Here is a 14,499-nt window from a genome sequence, read left to right on the forward strand (position 1 = left end):
GGGAAGAATTTCTTCCCAATATCTGACCTAACCCTGCCCTCTGTCAGTTTGAAGCCATTCCTCCCTCTCCAGCTCTCTTGGAGCCCCTTTAGGTGCTGGAAGGTGCTCTGAGGTCTCCCCAGAGTTTCCTCTTCTCCAGGCTGAACTGTGGGGCCTGATGTTCAGACTCTCCTTGGCCATTGACTTCCAGAAGTCAATACACCAGCTTTTCTCAGCCTCAGTTTCCCAGTTTTCCCATTTTCTGACACTTTGGCTAAAACTCTCGTTTTGCTCTGGCTGAAGTCAGAGAAGAGACACGGCAGTGACAAAGCTCAAGGTGCAAGTACCTAAATGCCTTTTTTTTTAATCTTCTTTGCAGCTCGACAGGACAGAGACAGCCGTGAACAACCTCAACCCGGCTTTTGCCAAGAAATTCATCATCGACTACCACTTTGAAGAGGTGCAGAAGCTCAAGTTTGCCCTGTTCGACCAGGACAAGTCGAGCACGCAGCTGTACGAGCACGACTTCCTGGGCGAGTTCTCCTGCACCCTGGGCATGGTGAGCCCCTGAGGTCCCTGCAGCAGAGGGACCCCAAATCACATCAGCCACAGGGAAGGGGTGGGATTACAGCTGCTGCTCTTATCCACTGCAAAATTTTCTGGGTCCTTCCTGGCAAAACAAATTTAATTTGTTTAATTTGCTTGTCACACTTCAGCTGTTGAGATTGAAGCCTTCCACATTAGGGCTGTTGTCTGCTTGCTGGAGTCTAAGCTAGTCGTGGTGTGGGCTTCTGGTGCTGGCAAAGAGGCATCAGCTGGAAGCTTCTGGGGGTACCTGTTATCTCACCATGGGTTACAGTGAGAGCCCTGATGACCAGCTGGATTTGGGCTTGAAAAAACATCCAGGTGTTTAAAGTTAGGATGCATTGCTGTCTACCCTCCTATCTCAGTTTTTTTCCTCTTTCTGAACGCTTTGTCCATTGCTGCTGTGTAGGAAATCATCTCTCCTGCTTGAGCATGTTGGTGCTGGAATGTGTCTTCTGCTCTTCCCGTGGAAAAGCTTTCAGGACACAATGGGATTTATAAGCCTTTGGAAGATCTTTTCCTTCATGAGCCCAGACCCTGTTAGAAGCTGGCAGCTCCCTTCTCCAAATGTCTTTGTCTTCTGACTCAGAAGCAGAGAATGAGGGGGATTTTTTTTTTTTATTTTTCCATTCTTTCGCAGCAGCTCCGGGCTGCTGTGGCTGGGAGAAACTGCTCCAGTGCTGGGAGTGGGGAGAAAGGAGGTTCTGTAATAGGTGGGTCATTGTGGAGAACTGGGAGGCTCAGAGAGGCCCATGAAGGTGATCAGTGTATTACACAGACTGCAGGATGGCACTGCGTGTGCCAGGCGGCACAAGTGACTTCACCCCTGCCAGCTCAAGAGCTTGACGTGTTGGAAGAGCACTGACATTTACAGGGTTTGAAGTTTAGTGTCTGGAATTTTGGAGGCGCTCTGTGATGACCTAATTCTGCTCCTGCAGAAGTCAGGAGGCAGTGCAGGCAGCAGCCCTGGCCCGTGGTCAGTGGTTTAGCCCAAGCCCATCCTCCACCAGCAGTTCTGTTGTTGCTGAAGCACAGCCAGGTCCTGTGAGTGGGGCAGCTCAGCAGGGCTGCTAGGGAAGGTCGTGGTCCTGGTGGAAGGTGCAAGCAGAGAATTTATGGACATAAAGAAACAGTAGAACCTTGCTGTTCCTAAATGTGGCTCTGCAGCATCCAGGGCTCTGGGCGCTGGAGAGGAACGTTATCCGTATTCAGGTGGAGGAATCTGACCCATCTCCTGCTGCCTGTTGGGTGTCCCAGAAGAGCCCAACACTCCTGGTGCTTGGGAAAGTGATTGTGTCAGAGCGTGAGCCTGGACAGACCCTCCTGGGCTGTGGCAATGCTGGGGATGGGCAGCACTTGGCAGGTTTCAGGTCCAAGGGCTCTCTCAGAACAGCTGATTGTTTTGCCGTGGTGCCATCACTGTCCGCTGTGTCTTTGGGCACAGCTGGTGGGCTTAGTCTGTCAGAGGGAAGAGGGCTCAGAACTTCTGAGCCAGCATTTCCACTCAGCAAAAAAAAAGAGAGCTTAGCTTGTGTGCCCAGTTTTTGTGGCAGTTCCCTTGTCAGCTTCTTTGGAATGGAAGGATCTTTCCTTTCCCTTTTTTCCCCTGAAATCCTTTTATCCTCCTCTCCCTGTGGGCCAGGGTGGGCTTGCAGCACAGCCTGGTCGTGGGGCAGAGGTGGCCTGGAGGGGTGGCACGTGCACAGGGGTGAGGAGAGTGGTGAAACAGAGAGCGGGGGGGCTTGTGGGTCCGACCACCCCGCTGGGGGGTTTCTGGTGGCTGGAATTTGTCTGGTGAGATGTTCCCATGAGCTCTCAGAAGCAGCTGTGGGCAGCAGCAGCAGCACAGGGAGCATCTGACTTTTCAGTTTTGAGTTTGCACTGGAGCTCTGTCAGATTAGACAGATTGCTTAGTGCAGCTAATGAGGTCTCTGGTAGGATTTAAAAGGATGGTTGGATCATTCACAGGCTTGTAATGACCTCTGTGGCCAAAGGAAATGTATCAGGGATCAGACTGTGGTTTCTGCTAGCTAGGGTTGTGAGGGGGTTTTCTGCTGCCTGTACCCACTGTGGCACAAACATCTGGTTGCGCTGGCTGATGATTCCTGTGGATCAGAAGCACCGGGACACGCCGGGCTCGCCACAGCGGAAAAGGGTTTTTGCTTTGAAATGGCAAAAAAACCCCACAGGATCACAGAATATTTTAGGTTGGAAGAGACCTTTAAAGCTTATCTAGTCTCCAGGAGGGACCCACTGGATATGGGAGCAGAGCACAGGCAGTTCCAGCAGGTTGCTGGATCCCCACGTGCGGGTCTGTGCCTCGTGAGTTAAAATTACAGGTTACCCAGATCTGAAGGCAACCAAAACTCCCTGAGAGGGGAAAGATCTCTTTAATTCATCTCCCTGATCATCCTGTCTGGCCTCTTACAAACCAGAAGTGAAGGGGAGAACGTGCCCTTGGGGGTGCTGACTCCTGTGCAGGGGCTCCAGGATGATGCTGGGGGAGAGCATCACGCCTGTAATCAGGATCCACCCGTGGGAACGTGGCCTGCAAACAGGTTGCTGGCAGGGGTCGTGTTAGAGGTGCTTAAATTGGAGTTTGAGAGAGTGAGTGGTGATTTTGCTGCAGCAAATGAAGCAGCAACTCTGTCTGTGGGAGGTCCCACTGACCTCCTCCACCAAAGAGCAGCTCCCTGGGTTCAGTGGGAAGTGAGGCTTCAGCCTCTTGGACCGTCACTTCCCTGCCCTGCACCCCACGGGGTGGGGTGTCACTGGTGATATTCCCACTCTCAGGGTCACCCCTGAACATGATGCCTTTTTTCTGCTGTTGCGAGTGCTTAATCTGAATTAACTAACCTGAGCCATGATCAGTTGCTTATGGATCTGCTTTTGGTCACTTGTACCATCACGATTTTATTTTCTTTGGTTTCTCCAGATCGTCTCCAGCAAGAAAATAACCCGGACTCTCCTTCTGGGGAATGGGAAGCCGGCTGGGAAAGGGATGATAACGGTACAGTTACTCCTTTATGTCACCTACTGAGTGTGTAAAGGTGGATGGGGGGACACTCACCTGGGCTCCAGCAGACAGGGCTGCATCTTGTGAATGTTTTTCCCTTTACCTCCTGCTCTCTTGGCTGCTTTGGTCTGTTGAGAGGATGATTTATCTGGGACAGGGACTAACTATCTTGCTCAGTGTCTGTTTGGTGCCCAATTCCTACTTCAGTCTGAGAAGTAGGAAAACCTCAATCTGGAGAAGTGCAAAGTAAATCTCAGCTGCTGTTGTTTGTTATCTGGTGCAAGGCGCCTGCTCAGACCTCTCTGGTGTAGTGAGAGGTAAGAGGGCTCATTCCTTTTCCAGGGATGGGTGATTTTATTTGTAGGATGAGGATGGAGCTGTGCCATGGCAACAACTCTCATGGCAACAGCCGCTGAATCCGATGCAGACCCCTTCGGGCAGTGGCCTTCCCGCTGCGGATCTCTCGAGCGATGTTCTTTTTAAAAAAAGAAAAGACTAAATTTAGGTGTGTTTCCCTTCTGTTTCCCTTCCCATCATTTCTGGATCTCTGCTGTGTTGTGGGTTTTTGTGAGATGTGCAGCTGGGCTGCAAAGATGTGGAAGAAAAGGCCAGCAAGGAGTTAAACTTGGCCTTCCAGTTGAACTTCCGTCAGCTTTAAAAGCACTGGAAAGGTTTAAAAGCCCAGGACCTGGTGCTGCAAGGGCATCTCCATGGCTGTTTGCTCTGGAGGAAGATGCTTTTCTCTCCATTGCTGCTGTTAATCTTTAAATGCAAGAGGAGAAGCGGCAGGGAAGTTGAGAGGCAGTACCTGATGCCGTGTGCCACCCCACAGGAACAGGCTCTCAGCATCCCGTCCAGTGCTTGTGTGGGAAGAGCTGCACCACGTGAAAAGTTTCCAGTCAAGTTCAAAGGTCGCCCAGTTTAATAAAAGGAAGGTCCTGATCTGCCACTAATGTGTCATTGAACACCCAAGGGTCAGAACCGTCTGCTTCTTTTTGTACAGCTGACACCATTTTCTGATCTGGTGTTTTCTGCCCTGGCTTGGAGCAGGTGATGGCAACAGGGTTTTGTGTGGGGTGGATGCCTTTCCCTGCTGCTTGGCACAGCGCTGGAGCACAGGCTGTGGACACCACTGCAGGAGAGGCTTTGGACTCATCCATACAGAACATGGAGCCAAAGAGTCTTCACCCCCATTCCCTTCAGTTTTACCCGACTCTCTATTTCCTTAACCGAGATGACACAGGGGTGAATGCAACAGAAGAACCTTGGCTGGATGAACGGGACTGTGTGCAGGTCCCTGGGTGTGAAGAGAGGGGAAGATCCCGAAGCGAAGTGCTGTGTTTGTAGAAGTCAATCCCAAGATCTTGTCCCTGCTGTCCAAGAGAAGATGCCACTTGCAACCTGTGGCAGGGTGGCACGAGGACATTCCTGACTTGTCTGCACAGTCTGGCTTTTACACAGCCTGCAGTGAGCCCTAAAACGCTGGATACCAACTGGACGTGCTTTTGTGGGGATCAGCACAGGGCAGATTTTATCTGCTTCCCTGCAGCTCCTCTTCCTCCTGCTGGTTTTGGTGGCTGTGCACACCCACCAAGGACTAGGTGGGAGAGAAAACTGATGCCATGGCTTTGCAATGGGGGACTTCTGTAGGGAGCAGAGGGGAAAACGAGGCTTTATGTGTGGTGAATGGATCCTCTGCAGACCTCTTGCCCTGCTCCTGGCTCTTCTGGTGCCAGCTCCTGCCCGAGGAGGAGGAGGAGGATGCAGCCAGGGATGCTGGGGAACGGCTCAGCCCACTCCAGGGAGCTGAGGAAGCGAGAGGTGGGGAGCAGATGCTTTGGCAGGACACAGGAAAAAAAAAAAAGAAAGACAAGTGATTCAGAAAACGGAAAGGAATAAAACTGAATAAATGTGGGGTTTTGTTATAAATGTTCCCTTGAAATACCAAGAGATTCATTAGAGCACATTCCAGACAGAAGTGGCCCATTGGTGGTTGGCAGCTGAAGCCCTTCTGGAGTGTATGTGTGAATAAAGTCTCCAAGCTGAAGCGATCCAGGCTGCACTGCTGCCTCCTGTGGCTCCTTGGTGGAGTCTTCATCCTTGGGGCTCTCTTATCAGGTGGCAGTGCAGAGACATGGCTCAAGTCCTGGGTGTCACCAGCATCTCCCCTGAGGGATGGGACAGCTGTGTTTTGCCTGGGACACGGAGGATGAGGTGCCACATCTTGCTGGCAAGGGGTTTTATGTGACTCCTGTTTCCTCTTGGCTTAGTCCTTGGAGGCTTCTCTACATCCTGAATTGAGCCCTGGTGCAGAAAAGCCATGTGAGACCAGCTCCAGAGCGACACTCAAGGAAGGGAATGAGTTTTTTACTAGAAGCTTCCTTTTTTTTATTATTTTTTTTAATGCTAAAAATGAACACAGCCTTCCCTTGTCTTTCAGATAGCTGCCCAGGAGCTCTCGGATAACAGGGTGATCACTCTGAGCATGGCTGGCAGGAAACTGGATAAAAAGGTGAGTGGAGCTGTGTCCTTGGGATCTAAAGAAATCTGTCCTCGGGGTGCAACAGTGACAGAAAAGAGTCCCACTGGAGAACCTGAGGGTTCAGGTCCTGGTAGTGCCCCTGGTTGCTGGGTATGCCCGTGCCTCAGTTTCCCCATTGTCACAGTGTTGCTTTCTGCACCACAGACATGGAGGAGGAAACATTCCATGTGGCACAGGATTTATGTACTAGCATAGTTAAAGACAGCAGATTTACTGCTTCACTGATAGTCTTTTGAAAGTGCCTCCTGATGGAGCTGCAAAATTTTGATGCCGCTTGAACCTGTATCTCAGACGTGCTGAGAGCTCCTGGCTTGTGGCCCCCAGACCCACTGGAAAGGGAGCAAACATCTGCTTGTGTATCAAACTGACTTCTCTGAGGGATAGGTGTTGATCTCGTGGAGGCAGGTAATGCATGAGTTTTACTTTGGATATGGTACACAGGAATTGGTGAGCCCTTGTGAATGGCGTCTTCTGACCTTATTTACCAGGCAACCAGAGCTATTCCTCTTGAACCAGTGCTGTTGCTAAGCAATCAATGGGAATATTATTTTTTTTCCCTTCTTCCTAGTCTCTCCAGAGCTTGTGTTATTGGCAGGATGGCCCTCTGTTTGTTTGAAAACAGGGTAAAGCAAGCAGCCGGGCAGAAGGGTGTTTGCTGGGGGAGGAGGTGTGGTTTGTCCAGCCCCATTGTCCAAACTGGACAGATGGCTGGTTTATCCAAGTGGTTTTCCCACCTGTTGGGAGTGGCTGTTTTTGTGCCCTCCTGCTTATCTTGCCTAGTGCAAGGAGCTAAATGCCCCTTGTAAGAAATCCCCTCCGTGTCACGAATGTGCTGGGGGCTTCCTCTGAGATGTGGCCAAGGGTCAGCCCCTTGCCTATCAGTGAAGACATCCCTGATGCGACAGTTTTCTTCCAGCACCCCAAGAAAAAGCCTCTGCTGCCCTGTGAAGCAAGGGATGGGATTTCACAGCGGGCTTGGTGCCCTCCCTTTGTGCTTCAGCATCTCTTTGCAGCTGAGGTCGTGGTGAAGAGCAGGGCCAAGGACCCAGGTCCTCGCTGGTGCTTTGGGCAAACATCCACTTCTTGCATCAGCAACTTCATTGGTGGCATCACCTGCTCCATGGGCAAGAGTTGCCTTTCCAATTTGGTTTGCAACCAAGTTTCTCTGCCAGGTTATACAGAGGTGGCATCTTTTGATTTCCTTCAACTAGGGCATGTTAACTGGGGGTCTGCTGCCCTTCAAACCCGTAGTCAAGGTACAGGAATAAAGCATCCACCCTGGTTACAGTGGGATAAGGACTGTGAGTAACCCTGTTCTTTCTGGGTCCCCCTCCAGGTTATCAGTAGGGTCAGCAGAAAGCTCATCCTCAGTGACTGCCTGCTGTCACCAAGAACTGGTGAGGTTACTTTGCCAATTCCCATAGCCCAGTGTAGTGTTGCAGTGCTCAAAGCCCTGCTCATGGGCACGAAGGATGCTCATGGTACTTCGTGCAAATTAAAATAGTCCTTGAACAAGGAAATTGGATGGCAAACAGTATTTTGGGGTCGGTATTGGTCACGGATGGAATGCAAGTGTGGGAGCTGAGTAAAACTCATTTGAGCTTAGGAAAGACAGCAGAGAGGTGGATAAGCAACAAAACCCCAGGGGCAGCGTTGCAGCCTGGGGGGTTACAACCTCCTGTACCATGCAGCATGGAGCTGAGGAGCATGGCTGGAGGCTCAGACATCAGAGCAAGGGATTGGATCTCACAGGATTTCGTGGTGGGGCCGTGGGATCGTCCTGCTGCACGTGCCGAGCTGAAGCTGTGGGCACCCCTTGCCACCAGCTGTGCCTGGAGCTGTGCTTGCCCCCAGGCATCTCCTTCTGCCATGGTCACCCCGAGGCTGGGACCTCTCTGAGGCTGCAGGCAGGTCCTCCTGCCCATCACATGTCCGTTCTCTACACTTACAGCTCGCTGCCTTCCCTTAAATGCCGAAGCTGTGCAGCGGGAGCGTGTCAGCAGCAGATCCAGCCTGAGGCTCTTGTACCTTTTGTCAGATCAGCTCTTGGTGGAAAGCTGTTGACAGATGAAATATCTTGCAGAAGAGGAGGTATTTCCACCTGGGACCAGCCCTGTGAACCCAGCCCCAGAGCTGTTTGTGCCACTGCAGCTGTGGGGACAGTGATGCTTCGGCACAGGCTGGGGGACAGCGAGCGCTGCAAGCCAGGACTGGTGCTGGAAGCTGTGTCCTGGGGAGCTGCATCTGCTGGGATTGCCACCTCAGCCCTCCTTGTCCATGTCGTGGAAGGACCAGTTTGGATGGTTTAGATTCTTGGGCGAGTTTGCAGATCGATCTGGTCTGCCGAGCTCCTTTGGTTGCTCAGTTTCCACCTCCTGCCAGGTCTGCAGGGGTGAGGTGTTTGTGGGTTGGATGTTTTAAAATAGCAGCCCACAATCCCGTGGCTTGGAGGCATCTCCCACCTCTCTTGGAGCAGAACAAGGCTGACCAGACCTGCAAGCCAGGCTGCTCCACGTGGGATGGGAGCAGACACCCTTCAAAGCTCCCCACTGCCATCGGAGCCGGTGCCTGCACCAGCCCACGCTGTGCTGGCGCTGATGAAGCTGCCTTGTGTTGGAGGTTAAGCCAGCATGGGCAGGTCAGGTACCCACCAAAGGGATCTTTAATCCATCTGTGAAGCTTAAAAGTGCCAAGTCCAGGTGGTGGGTGAGCAGGATCAGAGCTGTGCCGTAACTGTAACACTGCAGAAAGAATGGCTTGGTTTTCTCTCCTACAGACGTGTGAACAAGGGTAGGAGAAAAATAATCTCATCTCAGCAGACAGTGTCCCTGTGAGCCCTTATGGCCTGCTCCTCTGGCAGAGGAATTTTAACTGAAGCAGTTTGTAATTTCTACGAGCCAAAACACTTTGCAGTGATTGACTTTTCTGGCTGGCTTTGGAAACAGGATTAAATAGAAACGTTGATGAGTTTTCTGCTGGGGCATCACTAGAGCCCGTGTCCATCCCAGCTGTCACCTCCTGGGCTGGCTGTGGACAGGGGGTCCTGGGGTGTCTGTGCTTCCTCCTCCTCCATGCACAGCCCCTCACATCCCCACTGCATCACTTGTAAGCCCAGAAAGCTCCTGTTCAAACCCATAAGAAGTTCCTCCAGCTCTTTGCGAGACTCGGGCACCCATTTTCCCCTGGGAGGAAAACACCAACTGAAATGACTTGAGCTCTCAGTAAATCATCTGGAGCATCTGGGGCTTGGTTTCTTGTTAGCTGCTGCTTAGTTTTTTTTTTTTTTCTGAATGGGAACGAAGCTCTGCTTAGAAAAGCTGGAGTTTCCGCGTCGGTGCCACCGGCGCTGCCCGGGCTGTGGGTGCCAAAGCAGCCCCCGTGCCAACACCCAGCAGGGATGTGTGTGTGTGTGTGTGTGTGTACATATTTCTCATAAAGCAGCAGCCCTTTATCAGGAGATTATCTGAGGAGAGGCTGGCAGGAAAGGCAGCACACACTGACTCAGGGCTGTGTATCTCTCAGGGTGCTACATGATCTCTGTCAACACCAGGGCAGCTCGCTCCTTAAAGATTTCCTTTGCTTGTGCTTTACTGCTCTGTGTAGGAGGGTGGATTTTTTTTTTTTTTTTCCCCTTTTCCCCCAAGACACTCATGCACTTCACAACTCTGTTTTTCCTTTGAAGCTTCGGATGTTTTTCCAAGGCCCAAACGCAGCTGCCTCCCAGCTGGGGTTGTTTTCTGTGGCATCTGTGTCCGGAGAGCTTGCTGGGTACTGGGCGCCCGCTGGCACATCCCACAGGCACGGGCTGGGGTGCCAACACGCCCTCCACATCAGTGCTGAAATGTGGTGTGGAAATCAGGGGGTTCTGAGGATCAGGACAGGGAGGTGGGCAGGATGCTGCCCTCGGGCGCTGCCTGTTTGCCAGCGTGCCTGAGCTGCTCCCATGAGGACAGGAGGGTGTCTGCAGGGAAGGATCTCTCTTGGCCCAGCTGTTGCTGCTTGCAGAGCACCGTGTAACCCATCCTGTTTCTTCTCCCCCCAGGACCTTTTTGGGAAGTCAGACCCCTTCTTGGAGTTCCATAAACCAGGTGACGATGGGAAGTGGATGCTGGTCCACAGAACAGAGGTGAGCAAAACTCTACCCCGAGCTGCTGAGACACCCTCATCCTTCCAGCATCTCCTCTTGCCCTTCGTGGTGTTCTCTCATCAATCCCCCATAAAGCAGGGCGGGATCCAGGGATTTCAGGCTCTCTTGCTGGTGGCCCAGGGAATGGCAGTGAGGAAAGGTTTTTAAAAAGAATTTTTGCCAGACCTTCACCTAAACTGGGAGGATGTTTTGGCACCTCCAGCTTCGGTGTGTGATCAGTGGTTCTCATGTCCCGTGGAGCCAGAACCACAGCCAAGGCAGTAGAGACCTGTACTGGGGTCCTGGTGGGGATGATCAGGGCCAGCTGACCCCTCCCTTTCCCCCCATTGATACCTGCTGTGATGTTTTGTTCTCAGCTCCCTCTGGTTATGTTCTCATGCTGTTAAAGCCAGTGATGTTATGAATACCAGGCACAGCATGGGCAGGGAGAAACAGGAAGCTTCTGCTTTAACACAGCACTAATAAGTACTTTTTAACTGCTTTTTCTCCCCTCCTCAAAGCTTATTTCAAGGCTTTCTTTGCTTGCACTGAGCTCCTGGCAGCTGGCAGAAAGAGGAGGGGGGATGCTCTGTGGCAGAGGAGGAGGGCTCCATCACACCCATCTCACTCCCCCTTTTTCCCCATCTCTGTTGTTGTCCCTTCAAGGCTTGGTTGAGGTGCCCCTTGTCCCACTGCAGCAAACTGCTGTAACAAAACACAGGATGAGCTCAGGCGGAAGGAGAGAGTGGTGTTTATTTACAAAGTCTCCTCGTATGTTGGGTTTTACCTCTTCTGTGCAAAGTCCAGGAGGATTTCCCTCACTTGCACACCCACGTGAGCACCAGGACGTAACACCCTGTGTCCTGTGGCACCGGTATGGGCCATCCTTACAACCCCAGCTCTGCTGTTTACTTTTTGGTGCTTTCCCACACACCTTTCCATGCATATTTAATTCATGTCAGCCTTAGTATTCCTCCTGTGTTTCTGTGGGAGCAGGCTGAGACGTTGCTTGGTTGTTTCCTCCTGGTTTAGTGTGGGTAGCTGGGCTTTGACTCACCGAGACACGTTTCTCAGACGGGGGGGTGGGTTTGGAGTGACCTCCAGCCCTTCCTCCTGGAGCAGGTGTGGGAATTGGGAAGGTAACTGTGCACCAGCCATCACTGGGATCTCTGTAACATGTCAGGTTTGTGGGGAGCAGATGTATATACTGGTGTTTCCTCTGGCTTGCTGCCCAGTTCCTCCGTTGTCCTGTTTCACTGGATCAGGGTCTGCCCAAGTTTTTTTTCAGCCTCCTCCTTACCACCCCTGAATGCATCCCACTGCCCTCAGAGGAATCCCATACCAGGCAACCCATCCCTGGAAGTGTTCAATGCCAGGCTGGACAGGACTTGGAGCAACCTGGTCTCGTGGAAGGTGTCCCTGCCCATGGCAGGGGGTTGAAACTGGATTATCTCCGAGGTCCCTTCCAACCCAAATAATTCCATGATTCTATGACCATCTTCGTGTTCTGGGGCTGGATACAAAGAGCTAACATTCCCCCATCCTTGCAGCTTTTCCATGCAGGAATATAACCAGCTCTCAGCCTGCTGCTGGCATTTCTCCTGCCACAGCAGAGCCATCTGGCAGGGCAGGATTGGTGTGCTCGTTGTTATTTAAGCACAAGTGTGGATGCCCAGCTGGGTGCCGTGGGATAGGGACGCCGGATCCTTCCCCACCCTCCCTGGGGACCCAGCAGCCTGTGGGCAGCACCCTTGGGGGGCGTGGGCTCCCCCCGCTCTTCCTTCTGGAGGAGGTGTTTACAAATCCAGCTATAAACTGTGCTGGCAGTGTCAGGGTATCCCCCGGTCTCGTGTAAGAGCTTGTCTGTCAAACAAGACGCCCTCGCTGCTCTGTGCTGTGACTGCTCCAGCTGTGAAGATCCAAGATCCTCCACTCCAGATATCCCCCCGTGTTTGCCCGGCACAGAGAAGGGTTAACCTGCTGCCTGTGCCTGACTCTCCTGAAATTCACGTGAATCTCTCTTTTGGAGCACAGCACCTCTGTGGAGGAGGGTCTTTGCCTTCCCTGCCCTCATCTCCCGTGTACCCAGCCCGTGCCCGGAGCCCGCTCGCGCTCGCTGAGGTTTCCAACGAGCGGTTGCGTTCTCTCAGGAAATGTCAAAAAGCATCAATTAATATTTCTCCAGCTCAGGCAGCAGATGTTACACAGATGAGACAAGAGAGCTCGATGTGCCCGGGGCTGTTTTGGCTTTCCAGGGCTGGTTGCAGCATCCTGCTGCTCCGTCTTCCTCCGTGGTCAGATCCCAGATGGATGTAGGCTGTGCTGGGGTGCTGGGGGGGTAGGGTGGGGGGGGTAAGCGATGAGTAGGGGGAAAGCAATGGGATGCAGAGGGCATAAATAGTAGCTGCTGGCCTTGAAGTTGTGGGGTGAGTGGCTGTGCCCGTGCTCTGGGCACGGCTGCGCCCACGCTGCCCAGTGTGCCGCAGCTGCTCCCTCAGGCAGGTTTATTTAATTGCCCCTGGAGGTGGATAAATCACCCAGTGCAATGAAAACAAGCCTGTTGTAACTCACACGTGCTGCAGCCTGAGAGGGGGGAGCTGCTGTGTCTCAGTTATGGAGCCAGGAGAGGACTGAGGCTGAGCTTTCTCCAGCTTTCCTGGCCTGCCCCACTGGGAATCTGCTCCTGAGTTGCTCTCAGAGACCTGTCCCTGCTTTGTGCTGATCTCCACTTGTGGATGTACCTGTTGTAACAGCATCCCTCTGCTCCCACCCCCCCCAGGTGATCAAATACACACTGGACCCTGTCTGGAAGCCGTTCACTGTGCCTTTGGTGTCACTGTGTGATGGAGATGTGGAGAAGCTGATAAAGGTAACGGGGCCCCTTCAGTTTGTTTTGTGGCTCTGGGACTGACCAGTGAACACCTAAACCCCCATGGCTGGCTCGTTAAAAAAAAAAAAACCAACAAACCAGAGAGAGCCACCCCCAAAACCAACAAAAAAGCACCTTGTTTGGGGTCTCCAGCAGGGGAGGTTGGGGACTCCAGCAGGTCTCCTCACAGGAGGCAGTTCCTGTGTCTGAGGCTGCTTTGTGCTCCTTCCGCCCCAGGTGATATGTTATGACTACGACAGTGACGGGGGGCACGACTTCATCGGGGAGTTTCAGACCTCAGTGGCCAAGTTGTGTGAAGCCCAAGATGCCTCTCCAGTAAGTGCTGATGTGCTTTTGGGGAAGAATGAGAAAGGGGCTCCTTGGGGCTGGTGGTGGACTTGGGTACTTGCACTGAGATGCTCAACCTGTGCTGAGAAGAAGCCAAGTCCAAACTCCTTTCTCCTTCCACCCACACCATGAGTGACCCAGCCATGGCTGTGGCTGAAACATCTGAGCTAGAGAGAGTGCTAAGGCAGACTTGGCCCTGCTGAGATGTCTGAAGCAGCATCTGTGATTTGGGGGGTGCCCTGTGGTTTGAGGGGCCACAGGGGGTGTGACACGCTGCTGGGGCTGTATCTGCAGCAGGGGCAGTCAGTCTGATCCTCAGGAGTGCCAGCTCCCATGCAACTCCACACCAGTTTTGTGCCAAAGGTGTCCCCATCTCCCCCCGCCATGAGATGCTGGCCACAAGCCTTGGCAGATGCCAGCTGATTGAAGGTATGTTGTGAAGTCTCCTGGATAGCAGGGCTTTGCACTGCTGTCTTCACTGGGACTTCAGTACAAGAGCAGATTTTGGCCAAGGTGTTGGGGGCGTGTGTGAAACACCGTATGTGTTGCTGCATTGAGTTTTATGTCTGGGAAAACTGAGATACAAAGGCGTGAAAGTGCCCTGCCTAGAACTGTGCAAGCTGATGGTGCCAGAGGCAGGCATTGAGCCTGTTTTACTTCTGGATTTGCTACCTACAGCCTGGCAATAAAATCTTCCTCTTCAGCACTGGAGGGAGGGTACCTGCAGGACGTGGCCACTGGTGGCAAATGCAGCCACCACGTGGCACAGCCCAGCACTGCCCTCACACCAGGGTCTGTCTTGTGTGTTCCAGCTCGAGCTAGAGTGCATTAACCCCAAAAAGCAAAAGAAGAAAAAGAACTACAAGAACTCTGGGATCATCATTGTCAAGTCCTGCAAAGTGAGTTTTGTCGCTGAGATTTTTCCTTCAGCCCCTGACTGAGCTTGGCTCTTCCCAGGCTCCCCCCCCCCATCCCTTCTGCCTCTGCCTCCTTCGTGTTCCCAAGCACAGGCCCTGCATGGCCTGAATAAAACA

General features: G+C 52.6%; 1 protein-coding gene across 2 annotated transcripts in view; it reads left to right on the forward strand.

Annotated features, from left to right (window-relative positions):
* The window catches only part of CPNE2 (copine 2), a 43,877-nt gene that overhangs the window by 15,843 nt on the left and 13,535 nt on the right, over positions 1–14,499 (forward strand). For both annotated transcript variants that reach the window (XM_027893958.1, XM_027893957.1), the window contains exons 3-9: positions 359–538; positions 3,500–3,574; positions 6,021–6,092; positions 10,165–10,248; positions 13,028–13,117; positions 13,355–13,453; positions 14,278–14,369. In XM_027893958.1, coding sequence (XP_027749759.1) covers positions 359–538; positions 3,500–3,574; positions 6,021–6,092; positions 10,165–10,248; positions 13,028–13,117; positions 13,355–13,453; positions 14,278–14,369 — 692 coding nt within the window. The remainder of the gene's footprint in view (positions 1–358; positions 539–3,499; positions 3,575–6,020; positions 6,093–10,164; positions 10,249–13,027; positions 13,118–13,354; positions 13,454–14,277; positions 14,370–14,499) is intronic.

This window comes from Empidonax traillii, unplaced genomic scaffold (assembly GCF_003031625.1).
Source record: "Empidonax traillii isolate 1590-97213 ecotype Southwest subspecies unplaced genomic scaffold, ASM303162v1 scaffold413:size1348891, whole genome shotgun sequence".
NCBI lineage: Eukaryota > Metazoa > Chordata > Aves > Passeriformes > Tyrannidae > Empidonax > Empidonax traillii.